This window comes from Drosophila willistoni, chromosome 3R (genome assembly GCF_018902025.1).
Source record: "Drosophila willistoni isolate 14030-0811.24 chromosome 3R, UCI_dwil_1.1, whole genome shotgun sequence".
Lineage (NCBI taxonomy): Eukaryota > Metazoa > Arthropoda > Insecta > Diptera > Drosophilidae > Drosophila > Drosophila willistoni.
Window position 1 is genome coordinate 9,306,461 of NC_061086.1, and position 15,985 is coordinate 9,322,445.

General features: G+C 37.3%; 5 protein-coding genes across 5 annotated transcripts; 2 read left to right on the plus strand and 3 right to left on the minus strand.

Moving 5' to 3' along the window:
* Nucleotides 1-165: 165 nt before the first annotated feature.
* LOC6650194 (ras-related protein Rab-13) lies at nucleotides 166-2,584 on the minus strand. The gene is made up of 4 exons (XM_002073376.4): nucleotides 1,757-2,584; nucleotides 1,371-1,663; nucleotides 747-860; nucleotides 166-681 (listed from the first exon to the last, which is right to left on the minus strand). Exons 1-4 carry the CDS (start codon nucleotides 1,878-1,880, stop codon nucleotides 571-573), a joined length of 642 nt encoding a protein of 213 aa, XP_002073412.1. The 5' UTR covers nucleotides 1,881-2,584; the 3' UTR covers nucleotides 166-570.
* Nucleotides 2,585-2,773: 189 nt separating this feature from the next.
* On the minus strand, nucleotides 2,774-4,751 carry LOC6650195 (E3 ubiquitin-protein transferase MAEA). The gene is made up of 2 exons (XM_002073377.4): nucleotides 4,219-4,751; nucleotides 2,774-3,981 (listed from the first exon to the last, which is right to left on the minus strand). Exons 1-2 carry the CDS (start codon nucleotides 4,324-4,326, stop codon nucleotides 2,905-2,907), a joined length of 1,185 nt encoding a protein of 394 aa, XP_002073413.1. The 5' UTR covers nucleotides 4,327-4,751; the 3' UTR covers nucleotides 2,774-2,904.
* Nucleotides 4,752-4,913: 162 nt separating this feature from the next.
* LOC111519443 (E3 SUMO-protein ligase ZBED1-like) lies at nucleotides 4,914-7,299 on the plus strand. Its single transcript, XM_023180415.2, has 3 exons — nucleotides 4,914-5,028; nucleotides 5,088-6,712; nucleotides 6,770-7,299. Exons 1-3 carry the CDS (start codon nucleotides 5,004-5,006, stop codon nucleotides 6,956-6,958), a joined length of 1,839 nt encoding a protein of 612 aa, XP_023036183.2. The 5' UTR covers nucleotides 4,914-5,003; the 3' UTR covers nucleotides 6,959-7,299.
* A 510-nt stretch (nucleotides 7,300-7,809) lies between these two features.
* LOC6650196 (40S ribosomal protein S3) lies at nucleotides 7,810-8,961 on the plus strand. The gene is made up of 2 exons (XM_002073378.4): nucleotides 7,810-7,895; nucleotides 8,154-8,961. The coding sequence occupies exons 1-2, from the start codon at nucleotides 7,866-7,868 to the stop codon at nucleotides 8,856-8,858; spliced, it is 735 nt and encodes a 244-aa protein (XP_002073414.1). The 5' UTR covers nucleotides 7,810-7,865; the 3' UTR covers nucleotides 8,859-8,961.
* A 2,931-nt stretch (nucleotides 8,962-11,892) lies between these two features.
* On the minus strand, nucleotides 11,893-13,608 carry LOC6650197 (zinc carboxypeptidase). The gene has a single exon (XM_002073379.4). The coding sequence runs from the start codon at nucleotides 13,509-13,511 to the stop codon at nucleotides 12,171-12,173; it is 1,341 nt and encodes a 446-aa protein (XP_002073415.1). The 5' UTR covers nucleotides 13,512-13,608; the 3' UTR covers nucleotides 11,893-12,170.
* Nucleotides 13,609-15,985: the final 2,377 nt, after the last annotated feature.

The following is a 15,985-nucleotide window of genomic DNA, read 5'->3' on the forward strand; positions in this document are numbered from 1 at the left end:
GGCATGTCACAACCAATCGTTGTGGTCAATATGGTTGCTAGGCGCCTAGGAGGAGAGCCGAAGGTTCGAGGACATTCATTATCAATCCTCCATACACCATACACCCGCTCACTTATTAACCCAGATAGATTTGTATTTCTTATGTGTACACATGTATTTTTAGTAAATTATCTTGTATAATTATTGGAATCAAGACATATCATGTATTATAATAGACTATTATGTTTTTTCTTTATGCATGAATATGCTAAAATATTTAGCTATCATTGTTTCTTGGTTTTCTTTTGGACTATGTACCTTAAAATGCACAATCTGTACGTTATTTTACATAGAATGTAATATGCTTAGGCATGACTTTTTGAAATCATATACATATTTAATTGTAATATCATTGAATTTTTTTCTTTTTTGTGTTTTTGGTATGTAAGTACATGGCCTATGCCTACACAAACAGTTGTTCTACATGTGTTTCTATAACGCATTTTTGCTTTCGTTTCGACAACTTAATCTCTCGCTCTCTCTCTTTCTCTCTCTCGATGCAGGTTCAATGCAGTTGCAAAATTTGACCATTTAGCAAGTGCAACGATTTTCGCCAGATAGACTGCCTAGACTGAAGGTTCCTAGGCCATTGGAGCCCGGTGATTTCTTGTCTTGTTTCTCATCGTTGTCAAAATTATCGCCCTGTAAAATTAGTTTGTCAATGTTTATCAAAATCCTCCATAGATTAGACTATTTGGTAGACTTACCCGTCGTTCTCGCTGTTCCCTAATTTTTCGGGCTAATGATAAAAACGCATCTTCTATATTTATGTTCGATTTGCAAGATACTTCAAAGAAGGGCATTTCAAAGTTTTCAGCAATCTGCAAAAAGATTTAAGAAACATTTTTAAAAACTTACAAAGTTCTCATTGCCAAAATTAAAGCTAGGTTTTAGAAGGTATTCATTTTGATATACAAATTTTACATAATTTCAAGTCATAGACATAATGTTTTTTAAATGTTCTACTTAAAATTTCCAATAATTAATTTGAAATACATAATTATATCATTTCTATTCTTCAAGCAGACACAATTCAGAACGGTTTTAAGTTATTCGACAAAAAAGTTTGCTATTCGGACAAGTTTTTTAAATTCTTCTAAAATTTATAGAATTTCATATATAGTATGATATCTCACAGTCTGACAAATAGTTGAATTGAAAAAACTCTTATAAAATTGGTTCGCTTCATATCAATTTTGAAAATATGTGAAAAGACAAAGTTTTAGAATATCAGGTCAGTTCTTAAAGAGGTCTTTAACTTAGTTAACTACTTTTTAAAAAGGGAGTCTTATCAACTTAGTTAACTACTTTTTAAAAAGGACGTAGCTTACCTTTTCCCCTCTTTCTTTGTCAACCATCCGTTGTGTGGCCGAGCATTCGCATTTATTGCCCGCCAGCACTTTAACCACATCTGGCGAGGCATTCTCCTGTATATTACGCAACCAATATGACAAATTATTATAGCTCTCCAGATTGGTAACATCGTACATTAACAATATCCCCATTGCACCTCTATAATAGGCTGTGGTTAATGTACGAAAACGTTCCTGTCCGGCTGTATCCCAAATTTGCAATTTTATGGGCACTCCATCCAGATTAATTAATTTCTGTTTGAAATCAATGCCTATTTTAGGGTCAAGAAAAAGGAAGATTAAGAAAACAATTTGATGCTGTGTGTGTGTGTGTGTGTATATGTGTGAGCGAGTGTTTTACTTACCTATGGTGGATATATATGTGTCATAGTATTTCTCATCGCAATATCTGTGAACAATGCAGGTTTTACCCACATTGGAATCGCCCAGAACTAACACCTTGTAGGTCGCCACAAAATCTAAAGCCATATCTGAGCAGGTTTTTGGTTACAGATGGGTTTTTATGTTTTGGTTGGGTTGCTTTGCTTTGCTTTGGATTACTTTGGTGGTAGATAGTTAATAGTTGAGGTGGTTGCTTTTGGCCGAATAAAATAGAGAGGGGGGGCGGCGGAGTATAGAGAGAGGGTGGTTAAAGTCAAGGGGGGTTGATTGCAGTTTTTGTTGTTGTTGTTATTTTTTTGTGTCGCCAAAACGCAGCTGTTTTTCTTAGAGCTGCAGCTGCTAGTTTCGTTTTCCTATTAAAATGCAACAAATATTCCAAACTTTTTTTGCTAATTGACAAATGTAAAAGGAATTAAAGGCTTTTGTTTTTCGCTTGATATTTGTCTTATATTTCTATATATATATATATGGTTTTTATTTATCGTTTCGGAAGAAATCAAATAACATTGCTCGCTCGAATCAACAACCACGAACTGACTGACTGACTAAGAGCTGTTGTTATATGAGAACTAAAATCAATATTCTGGCGACGGCGCACAAATACGAGTAATAAAATCAAAATCGAATCGAAATTCAAAATGCGCAGTTAACAGAATTGATTCTTAAGACAATCTGATTAGTTTTTCTCAAATATTTAGGTATATAAAAAAATAACTATGGCATAATTGAGTTAAATTTAAACAATTTCTTTATGCATAATGTCATATTAAAGATGAAAAACATTTGTTTTCGTTTGCTCTCGAGATCTTATTAAAAAGTATATATTATTTAACTGAATTTTATGGAGATTTAAGCCGATCGCTTGAATTTACGAAAAAGAAAACGGTGTTTGAAATTTCGAAAAAATGTTGAAAACAACAAAACCATTTTCGGAAATTACTCTCAACTTGTACTTAGATGATAATACGATAGGTTCGATAGATGATTATATATAGATATGGAGTTTATAATAATATTATTCAAAAATAGAGATATTCTTAAACTTAAGTTTAATGATAATCAGGATTGTAATTCGTGGGAAGTCTTCCATTGTTATCAGCATTGTTTCGGCTCACATAACAAATACCTTTTCGATTTTGGGTTTTGTAAATTTCGTATTGGTCACTGGACATGTCACAGTGCCATCGTCTTTGGTTATATCCTGGATAGCCATTTGTCCAAATATTTGTCCATTTGGCAACATCATGGGATGATTGTTCTCATTTAGGGGTAATCCGGTTACACGACAAATCAAACGGCTTTGGACACAATGCGAATATGGCAATTTGAGAGCAATCCTGTTGAGATCCTCCTGACAGACGGGACAATTGAGGTTGCGGCAGGTCTGAGTGTAGCAATGCGGGGTCTTCAGAGCCGAAAGACCAGCCTGCACAGCAGCCGAGAACACCGAGGTGCTGGACAATTGGAAGAGGCGATAATTCTCCTGACGGAAATCCAAAACCAATCGATCCCAACGCCTGGGATCCATGTACTTCTTGCAGTGCTCCATTTCGGTATCGACAGGATAGGCCAGCAAAGACATAACATGGCAGATCTCATTCAATTGGGTCTTCTCGTAGGCCGGGAAATAGCGACGCGAATGCTTCACAGCCTCAAAGCGTTGATTCTGACGCACTAGCTCAATGAACTCCTGGACACGCAAGCTAAACTCTATGGTTGAATTGATTTTGCGCAGCTTGGATTTGTTGTCAATGCACCAGAGTACACATTTGGTGGTGCTATGATTGGCCAGATCAACCTCCACCTCGCGCGATGTCTGAAATATATCCATATTGGTCAAGTGGCGAACATCAGAGCGTCCGGCCAGTTCCTCGGCTGTCTCATAGTAGCCCATGCGTAGCAGATGCTCAATCACCAGACGATCCAAGCGTATGCGTTTCCACTGATCCACTGAACCCTGCCAGAGATCGCCAGTGCTATTGTTCGGCGGCATAATGCCTTTAAGATGTTCAATCTTTCGTTTGCAGATCTGTGTCACACTTAATTCATCGTTGATGCTCTCCTCGGCTTTGCGCTTCAGGACCTGCAACTTTTGGGCCACATTGCCCATCAGTTTGGTCACATCCGACATAATAGGTGCCTCGTCGCCGTTCAAGGCCTTTTCAACTTGACGGGAAACATTCATTACCTTTATTTCAAAAATAGAATTAAATGGTTATTAAAGGAAACGCCTACACTTAATGTATGCCATTGCAAAATGCGACAAAAAATATTTGTACATATTCTTTAGAAGGAACGTGCAAACAATATAATTTGGTTGACTCTATATGCATACGAGGTGGCCTTGAAATGAGAGTGATCTTTTGAAACGCAAAAAATTTGCAAGGGCATAGAAGAAACTACGTCACAAGATTGCTTATCTCACCTGGTCAACTTCTCTGTCAATAATCTTCTGGGCAGAACGGAATCGTTTGTTTAAAATCTCATATGGCACCTTTAGGGTGGCGTGCTCCAACGCCTTTATCTCCGACATTCTCAGCAATTGATTTTATTTTCCTTCTATATGTAATACGCAATTCCTTTCTCTACTCCGTTTTTTCTCTAACCAAATATAGTTTGTTTGCAAATTGATAAGCGATCCCAGCTCGTATAATCGCGTTGGACATACGATATTATGGTTATTCTTGTTAATGTTCTGCTTGGTCGTCCTGGCGAATACTCAATTTTTCAATGTCCGAATAAAAAACAAAAACAAACCAAAACAATCGCTGGATTAAATTCGCTTCTCCATGAAGACTTTGAAAATATTATTGTAATAAACGATTTAATCATTGATGTTCTTTGACTATTAATAGTAGTCAGTAGTTCTGTCTGAATACCGTTTATTTAATAATTTATTATTATTATTTATTATTTTTATTATGCGAAGTGTGTGTGCAAGCGGGATGCAAGTATACTCGCTAGAGCTGGGAAAACCATCGATGGCACCATCGATATTATCGATGGAACCGATGGAGTGCGATAAATCGATGGAAATTTTTCGATGTCGATATATCGAATTTCTTTTTGGTTCCAACACGTGTGTAAGTAATTTGCAATATATAGTAAGATTTTGTTATTATTAATTTTTTCTGCCTTTCTTTACATACAGGTGTACTTACTTTTACTCTATTAAAGTACATTTTTAACCCTGGCAGTTCCTCTTTTAAAATGGACAAGTTTTTGACCTCATCCCGTAAGCATTTTAAAAAGAAACAATTACAGGACAATTTTTAAGAATTTTTTTTTTTTTAGAAAAAGATCATGATCCCTCTCCAACATCATCAAATGAACCATCTTGTTCAAAATCTGAACCGGAGCCTAAGCGCAAAAAGTGTATTTCCGCAGTGTGGGCACATTTTGACAAATTGCCAAACAAACAACTTGCAAAATGTCATTATTGTGGCAAAGAATACAAGACAAGCGGAAACACGTCCAACTTGTTAGAGCACTTAAAACGGGCCCATCCTCTTGCCCAGCAAGTTAATAACGAAAATACGTCTTCTCAGTTAGAGCGATATTTAACACGGACAGACGTTTACGGTCCAACATCTTCCAAAAAGGAAGCAATTGACAAAGCCATTGCTGCAATGGTCGCAACGGATTTGCAACCATTTAGCGTTGTCGAAGATATTGGATTTAGAAACTTGATGAGGGTGGTGGACCCTAGATACGTCATGCCCTGTCGAAAAACTCTGCGGGACACGCATATTAAAAATATGAACGAGAGTATGACGGAGAAATTGAAGGGCATTCTTGACTCCGTTGACTCGTGCGCTATCACAACAGATGCATGGACATCTCGTGCAAATGTTAGTTATCTAACTGTAACGTGTCACTTTATTTTAAATTTCGAGCTTAAGACGGCAGTGCTATCTACAAAGCCACTAATGGATGAGACAAACCATTCAAGTCTAAATATTGCCAACACATTGCGGGAAATATGCGATGAGTGGAAAGTGTTCGACAAACTGCACACCATTGTGACCGACAACGCAGCATCTATGATTAAAGCGTGCGAATTATTGAAAAAGAAACACTTACCGTGTTTTGCGCACACTCTTAATCTTGTTGTGCAAGATGCTTTAAATCTGGAAAATGTGCAAAACGTTTTAAAAATCACAAAAAGAATAGTGTCCTACTTTAAGAGTAGCGCTATTGCTTATGCAAAGTTCAAAAATGCCCAAGGCACCGAAAATCCTTGCTCTCTATTGCAAGAGGTCCCTACTCGCTGGAACAGCGCATTACAAATGATTCAGAGAGTGTTGCGGACAAGGGAGCCCCTAACTGGCACCCTTTTAAGATGTCATAATGCTCCGATTCCACTGTCAGAGGATCAATTTCGGATTTTGAAGGACTTGTGCTCGCTTTTGGAACCGTTCGAAAAAGCCACAAAACATGCGTCTGCTGCAAAGGGCGTTACAATTTCATTAATTGCTCCTGCAATTTTCGCCTTATCGCAAAGTTTGGAAGAGCTCCATGAGCAGATGTTAACACCTGTAGGGAGAGAAACTTGCGAGTTTTTACAGAGCAACGTAAAAAAAAGGCTATTCTCATATGAGAATAGATCAGCACCACGCCTTGGAACTCTTCTTGACCCACGCTTCAAAAAGGAGGGTTTCCAAAATCCGTCAAATGCCCAGCAGGCCATGTTGATGTTGGAGGGAGAGGTTCATAATGTAATACAGGGCGTGAGATCTAAAAACTCCACAGAGGAACTGCCAAGGAATGATGAGGAGACTCCATTTTTATTTAAATGCATGGCAGGAAAAATAAAAGAAAAAAACAAAAGTTCACGGGCGGACTCAATTATTACCATTCGCCAATATATGGAGCAGCGCAATGCTCCTCATGACAGCGATCCGCTCCAATATTGGCAGGTAAGTTAAGTGTAGTTTTTTTTAACAACTTTCATAATTGTACTTTCTACAATACAGATTAACAAGGAACATTTATTTGCACTTGGACAATGCGCAATAAAATTCTTGTGTATACCAGCAAGTTCAGCTGAATCAGAGCGCACATTTAGTAAAACAGGAGCTATTGTGACGGAACGGAGAGCATGTTTAAAACCTAAACAAGTGAACACATTGGTTTTTATTAACAAAAATCAATGGCTACTTTAAAATAACTGTGATATTGGAACGAATTGATTTTTTTTTAAATAAGAACCTCTCATTAGCATTAAGTTTTGAAATCACCTTTTGTTTTGTAGTATTTAAGAGTACAATAAGAACCTCTCATTAGCATTAAGTTTTGAAATCACCTTTTGTTTTGTAGTATTTAAGAGTACAATAAGAACCTCTCATTAGCATTAAGTTTTGAAATCACCTTTTGTTTTGTAGTATTTAAGAGTACAATAAGAACCTCTCATTAGCATTAAGTTTTGAAATCACCTTTTGTTTTGTAGTATTTAGGACGAGAAGTCACCTTTTTTGTTTTTATATTAAAGAACATTCAGAAATTACAAGCTTAAATCATTTTAATATATTTTCGGTTGAATTAATTTATAAAGGGCAAATTTATAGTAGTTAAATTATACGCTAGATAAATCGTAACGATGATTATAGGCAAGGTCATGAGTTCTGATACTTTTGGTTGTCCCTTTTCGAATATTTGAAACTTTGTAATATTGAAAAACGACACCAAAATATATATGTTGAATAACTCGTTTAAATTTTCGATGGAACCATCGATAGTATCGATGGTTTTTTCCATCGATGGAAAAAATATCGAGTGGAGCAACCATCGATGGATTCCCAGCTCTAATACTCGCCTTCAATTCGCCTAAATATTTTGAATTCGCCCAGCCCATATGATTCGAAGTGCTAAGGCCTAAGTCGAAAGTGCTAAGGGCTGAGTCGAAGTGCTAAGGGCTAAGAACTCAAAATGAGCTTTACTCTCTCAAATACTGGTTGTCAAAGCAACCCTGCGATGATAAAGCAGGGCGCTGACAGACAGCCATGCTATCGGTAAAGCAGGCGGCCTTTCTTTCTTTTTGACCACGTTCCTCGAGAGGCGTATAAAGTGAACATGAACCTCACAATTTCAAAGAAACGTAAGGTAAATAAACGAAAATTGCATTGAAATATAAAGAGCCATACTCCGTGTATCCGTGTATGATGGAAATTAGTGAATTGGAGTGATACATCCGAGGAAAATAACATCCGACTGTGCACTGTGTTCAAGATAACCTCAAACTGCGAGCGTCCCAACATGACAGCAGCAGCAGCGCATGGGGAGCGCCAGCGCCCGGATCTCGTGAAATGTTCTCCCATTCCTTGAATATTCGCTAATGTGGAATCATTTTACATTTTGCAGTTCGTCTCCGATGGCATCTTCAAGGCCGAATTGAACGAGTTCCTGACTCGTGAGCTCGCCGAAGATGGTTACTCCGGTGTCGAGGTGCGTGTGACACCCTCCCGCACTGAGATCATCATCATGGCCACCAAGACCCAACAGGTGTTGGGCGAGAAGGGTCGTCGCATTCGCGAATTGACCGCCATGGTCCAGAAGCGTTTCAACTTCGAAACTGGCCGCATTGAGCTGTACGCCGAGAAGGTCGCCACCCGTGGCCTATGCGCCATTGCCCAGGCTGAGTCGCTGCGCTACAAGCTGACCGGAGGTCTGGCCGTGCGTCGTGCCTGCTATGGTGTGCTCCGTTTCATCATGGAGTCTGGTGCCAAGGGCTGTGAGGTCGTTGTCTCTGGCAAGCTGCGTGGTCAGCGTGCCAAGTCCATGAAGTTCGTCGATGGCTTGATGATCCACTCTGGTGATCCATGCAACGACTACGTTGAGACTGCCACTCGTCACGTGCTGCTGCGTCAAGGTGTGTTGGGTATCAAGGTCAAGATTATGTTGCCCTACGACCCCAAGAACAAGATTGGTCCCAAGAAGCCATTGCCCGACAATGTGTCGGTTGTGGAGCCCAAGGAGGAGAAGATCTATGAGACCCCAGAGACGGAGTACAAGATTCCGCCACCCAGCAAGCCCCTGGATGATCTGTCCGAGAGCAAAGTTCTGTAAACTTAGTTTTACCGTGTAAACAAATTAAAAACAACAAAAAAACAAAGTGAAGAGTAACAACAGCATGTTGTTTATTAAATACATCCACAAACAAAAACCATAACAAAATCAAACCTTTAAATTCAACAATAAAACTAAAACCAAATTGTTAGTTTTGTTCAGTGCTGCCGAGAATTGTATTTTGTGTGTAGCAGAGAGAAAAATGTTCAAATTTCGCTTATGCCTGGATTGTGGAATGCAAATTTTAGATTTTTCCATATATTTTTGGATCATAAGTTCCATAATTCTTTGTTTGTTTTCCATGTGAGCAGTTGTTACAGAAACTAATCCTAAGGATTACAACTAATATTTTACCTAAAATGTGAATGATGAATTGGTCTTGTGATAATTTTTTTGTTTGTGTTGGCAATGTGTTCAATATATAGAAGGCCTTAGCTTTTCAAATAACTATAAAGAATATTCTATTTTATACTTTAGAAAAGACAATATATACTTCTATTATATTCTTTCCTTGTAGAATTGTCGAGATGTAAGATTTGATTTCTGTTTTATATATGCGAATGATCAATTGCAAAATAGAAAGTAAACTTGTTATCTCTGTTATTTTATTCTCATAGAAAACGACGAATTTGTAAAATTGGCTTAGTTAGTGTCGCTATTATCTTTTAATAGTGCTTTAATGGACCAAATCTTTTCATTAAAGCAAGAATGTAATGTAGATTATTCATGATAGGTATAGATACATTATTCAATTGTATTATGAATACCATGACCATGCCATAGGGCAATAGTATTCTTCTTATTCACTATAGCAAATCTATTAAATTGACAAAAGTAGTGGTACCAAATTTTAGAAGTTAATTAGTCACTTCAACAGTTGACAACTGTTCTACCATAACATTTTGATACTAACAATCTTGTCGGTTCATATGGTGTATTCATTCTGCTACATCTTCTTGCCAGAGATAAGATTATATGGACAAATATTGGAAAGAAATATTTTGCTAGCATTGAAATCCTTTGTACCATATTGACTGAACCCTTAAAGAACTTCTGGAAGATTTCCAAATTAATATTAAAAAGAGGCATAAACAAATACAGAATATACCAATTGAGATGCATTTTGTGAACATCTTAAGAACTAAAAACAGCAATAACAATATAAGTATTGAAAAATAATATAATGAAATGATTTTAAAGAGAACTGTCGAACCAAGTATTATTTCTCTGTCTATAATTGATCCTACACTCAAAAACTTCTATCCTTTTAGTAGGGTTTTTACATTCCAAAACTGATTTTTACTTTCTATAGGGTTTTTATATAGTGGTTATTTAATGCATACTTGAATTGAGTTTTCTCAGGTTTTATTTATTTGGTTTCCATTGAAATTGAAGCAATGTAAATTTTGGGCAAAGTGAAACCGGATTTTCATTTCTCATGAAGCGGAAATCAGCGATTAAAAGTGCTTAAATTTATTTTTATGTGTGTATTGCTGTTGTTGTGGTTGTTGTTGTTATTGTTGCTGGTTGATTTATGAGGTTGTCCTTCGGTTTGCGTGTCCAGAGTGTCCGCTGATAAGTTTGACTTGCTTATGGGTTGATATGTTTATTTGGGACTCGGACAATCGTATGAAATTAATCAACATTTTCAAGATTATACTCACTCTCTCTCTGTCTCTCCGTTTACTGTGGATGATGCGGCAGGAGTAACCATGTGCGAGACGACTTTTGGCTTTTACTTCATCGTGAGCCTTAAATCGCAGCTGTAGTACACGATCCTATACCGATGACAAATTGCCACATCTAACACCTCAAGCCAGGTGCTGTAGATGGGCACGAAAGAAAAGAGATGAAGGCGGAGGCTGACACTGAGGAGGAGTAGGATGCAGCAGGAGAAGGTGATACCAACTTGGCGGCATCACGCATCAAGTTGCGATTTGTCCAATAAATCTAAATTAGCTTGGCTCAAAGCCCGACTCTGTTCCTGGTTTCACTACCCTGCTCCTCCTACTCCGCCTCCTTCTCATGACCCAGTCAATTAGAGTTATATAAAAAAGGAAAAAGAAGATAAACTTTAGCTATTTGTGAACACTGTGAGAAATTTGTTTCTCTACTCTTGTCTTGGCATTTCAACACTAGCATAAATCATAGCAAAGAATCTTTTGAAAAAGAAAACACGATTTCGAATGTGGTATATGTAGGAGATTTCAACACAAATTTGTAAATAAATTAGATCGTGAATATGCGCTTCCAACATCATCAATATCATCATCATCATCAGCAACATTGCTTGGCAACATTTGTGTGTGCGGCAGCAACATTACATGATTAGCCAAAGTTTCGTGTGTGTGTGTGTGTTAGCAATTCTCCTTCTTATGCTATGTACTAACTATATATTATAATGGCAATAACAGAAAGAAGCAAAAAAACAAAGAAAATACATGTTGCCATTGCCGTCAACAAGTCTGCAATGTCTGCAGGTTCATAACTTGACGTTCTGGCCAAAAAAGGTAAATTAAATCGATCTATAAGATCGCAGAGTTTAATACTCTAAGCTAAGAAAAATTCTACAATTCCCATTTATCATATAGGTAACTAATTAATGTTAATTTATAAGGATATTATTTCCTAATAATCAGAGTGATTTCTTAACAGTTTTGGTCTGAGCCTTATTTTGACTTTTCCAGCTTCTAAATAGAGTTAGTCAATAATTTCTGCTAAATCTGCTTAAAATAAAAGCTTCAATTTTAATAGTACTTAGTTCAGTTCGTTGTGAAGCATCATTATATAAATATATAGGTTAAAAATTAAAAAAAATTAAAAATTAAAACCTTTTCCAACTTGTTTTGGTAACAATTTCTAGTTGAGCAACTTTGTAAGAGATTGAGCAAACCTTTTGGGGAATTCTTTGAATGTCAAGTCGGTGTTGATCCTTCCATTTAGAGGCATACTCATGCCCCATCACCCTCCCACCCACACACACACACACACACACACACACACAAAGAAAACATTACAATGACAATCTGGCATATTTCTATGACGACTTTAAGGTCTTTTTGACTATATTTGTGCTGCTTTTTTTTTTCTTTTGATTTACCAACATTATATGTGTATTATGAGGTTTTGTGTCATGATTTTGCCATCATTATTTAACATTAGGAAAACGCTGGCGCGCGTAATGTGTTTTTCATGTGAACTGCCAGGCCAGACGACATTTATCATCATCATTATAGTTATTCGAGGAGTTGGAGTTGGAGCTGAAGCTGGAGCTGGAGCTAGAGCTAGAGATGGTGGTTTAGCTGCTGCTCTCTATATCAATTGGTAATAACCACGTTTGCCAGCCTCCTCCACGATTGTTTGCAGCGATGCGAATGCCTCACTGGCAGCGGGCTCAATCTCTTTGGCCGACAGAATGAACAACTGTTCGCTATCGGGTGGACCACGCAGCTCATATGAGAATGTAATCGGTATTTGTAGATGTCCATGAGCCCAATCCTTGGAGCCACCACTAGATGGATAGATGGTCTCATAGATGCTGCCGCTTTTATATATACGTCCGCTCAGATCTTTGATTCTCTGAGCAGCCAGTTGGCCAATTGCTTTCAGATCTGCATAGTTCTCGACACGTTTCGGGCTATGGCCATAGGGAAACATAATGAGTTGCGAATAGCTGTGGAGGGCAATAAATGTGCGTATGCGATGCGTTTGCGTGTTATCCTCTAGGAATTTGATAATACGTTGGGTTTCCACTTCACTGCCGGCTGATGGACCTGAATAATCATAGCGACAAGGATCTCCGCTGGCTCCGGTGACGTTCCAGTGGAAGGGAAAATTACGATTGAGATCCACACCACGGCAGATGCCGAAGAGAGCACGATTCTTACGCCACATGCGATCCCCCTTGAAAGTATAACGATAGCCGTCGGGATTAACACTGGGAAAGATTAGCCAATTGTGCGAACGGGCCATTTCTTGCACTCGAGGATCAGGGGAATTTAGCAATTGATCGATTATATATGTGGCTGTGGCCGGGGCAATCCATTCTCTAGCATGTATGCCACTTTCCACAAACACACTGGTTACATTCTCTCGGCCAAAGGCGATGCGTACTCCTCGAATGGGCAGACCTTGTGTACTTGTTCCCATATCCAGCATAGTGACCACCTCAGGTCTCTGTTGGGCCAGCATTTCCATCCATTTGTAGATACTTTCCAAAGGAAAATACTGCTTCCAATTGAGCTGCTCTGGTCCTGAGCTCTCTGGCGCCACATCGCGATAGTTTTCATCAATCAGCTCTTGGAAATTGTAATTCAATATGCGATGGCTTACATTATAGCTATGCAGCAGATCATCAAAATCGGCCACCTTGTGAGAGGTCACCATAATGGTCAGTTTCTGACCAACAGCTCGAGCATGACCCATGAAGGAGCAGGAATCGGAGGCCTCCTCAAGTTTCTGGAATAGCTCGACATGAGTTTGATTCGATAGCTCCACCTGATAGATACGTGTGTGATCATAGCGAGCCTCGGCAATGGCGGGCGGAGGCCCGAGGTTATCACCAATGGGACACTGATCGGATTTGGTGCAGAAACTTGCTGCCCTGGAGGGTATAATCCAGATAAGCAGCAACGGTGTACACCACAGCAACATCTTCTTTACTTTGCGGCAGTTCAAACAATTGTATTCTCTGCGCTTTGTTTCGCTTTTGCTTAGGGTTTTTGCCTTCTCATCCCACTGAAATGTGAGAGAAAGAATCGAGTGATAAGCAATGCAAACGAATTGTAGTCGGTTTGCTTAACACCCTGTAAAAGGTGGTGACATTTTCTTAACCGTTCTTCCTCTTAGGGATTGATTGCTATATAGTGTATATCAGGACAAAGATCTCTGGACGCCAAAGATATATATATATAGACAGAACTAATATGCTTTTCCCTTGGCAATTAGAGGGTAAAGGGTAAAACAGAGAACACATTGAACTTTTGATATGAGCTTTTTAGCATACATATATGCAAAATCAAGCAACACACAGAAAGAGATAGAGAGAGAGAGAGAGAGAGTGTGTCTTTGTTTTTTTGTTTGCTGTCCCTGATCCGCTTTCGAGATGTTGTCAACTATTTGGCAACATGTTGCCAACTTGCCAGGGCAACAACAACGCAAAACAATAAATGCATATATGCCATTCAATTTGAAACGATTTATGAGCGATCTTTCATAACACTTCATTAGTTACATTTTTGGTCGAGTTTATCGTGCACAATTGCACAATATAAAAACGTTTAACGAGCTGATTCTAGGCATTTAGTGGCAGCTAACTAACCAAATTTGGATAATAAATGGATGGGAAACAAGTGCTCATGCTCATGGCCATGGAGTTGCATACACACACACACACACACACACACACACATACGCATACAAACATAGATATGCGATGCGTCTTCAATGTTGCAAGAACCCAATTACAGGTTGCACATTACAAAAAGATGCCTAGTTACTAGAAATGGTAGCTAGTTGGTGCATCAAACTAAGGGGTGGCCAGTTTGTGCTAAAGTTACTATAATGCCTCAAATATATCATTCAAAATTTAAAATTACAACTCTCAGAATATCAAGAAATTTATCAAAATTTTAATTTCAAATCAAGAAAAAAAACTTTTGCCTGTAAAGCAGCTGAACCTTACTTCTTTTAACATTTAATATAGTTTAAATTCTTTATACGTTTAGTTGATCATTACGAAAAGCAGAAAACAACAGAACTTAATCAGTTAATATTTTAAATTTATATAATTTTAGAAAGACAAGAACTTTTGTTTTTTTAGAGCTAAGCTAATAATTAGGATCTAATCTTTTAAAAACTTTTGCTAGTACAATCCAAGTGAAGCTATAAAAATTGACATTGGTTCTTAGTTATATAGTCAAATTTCTCTGAAGAACTTGAAACACCTCAGTTAAAAGTTTACCCTTTTTAAAATGATGCCTATTGATCAGACAAGAAAGAAGTTAGTTTTGCCTTGAAATTGGTATCAGTTATTTGAACTTCTTTTAATGAATTTTTATTTAGAGCTTTCTTTTCTATATGTAATGAACTCATATTTAGATGAACATTTCCTTCTTTCTCTCTTTTTTGTTTATACTAAAGCAATGGAAACCATTGTTAGGTAAATCTCAAATTAAAATGATGTAAGAGAAATTTTGTAATCTCTTGAATTATGGTGAAAACAACAGAGTCCTTAAGTCTCTTAAATATTGAAAAGGAATACCTTTTATTTCATAAAATTTTTAATCACACACAAATCCTTTTTTCTGTTTAAAAATCTGTTCATAAATGAGCTCATTTTCTGATAATTTATGACCTCTATGTTGGGGAAAAATTATTTGCTTAGCACGACTTCTTTTGATGAGTTGCTTATGACGTCTTTTTTACCCAGTTTTGATTCCTTTTGGAGGCAGATTTTTAATCATACACGGCGATAGCCTTACATGGAGCTATTGTAGTATATATAAATCCGATTTGACCATATAGAAGAGTCATTTTTAAGTCTTCTTTTTATTATAAATTATAATAATTTTGAAAATAATTATTTGTTAACCAATAAAAGAACTCAAAAATTACTCATCAAGGAGAATTCTGTCAAAACAAACTTTTAAATACCGAGTGGGTGTGTTCAAAACTACAAAAATTCCCAATTTATATATCACATCATAATTTACAAGCAATCTACACACAAAAAGATGTTTCTTTGTGATCTTGTGCGTTGGAAGGAAAACTTAGGTATATATTTTTAAAGATGAATCTGTAATTATTTGAGAATTACTTTTTCAATTTCAAACTTTTAACAACAAAGTTTTTACTTAGAATACTTAACCCTGATCATAGCCTAATAACTTGTGCATACATTAATTTGTCAATTAACTAGTTTTAGCTAGACAGACTAGACAAAACATGTGTATTTATCACACGTTTAGCTTGTTGAAATCAGAATACAAATTATATTTCAACTGCTAACTGCAATATTTTGTTGTTGCTGTTGTTGCTGGGTGGTTATGCAACAACAAACAGCTCCTCCATCCACCCACTCACATATTTATAGTAACAGAAAACCAAAAAACAATACAACAACAAAA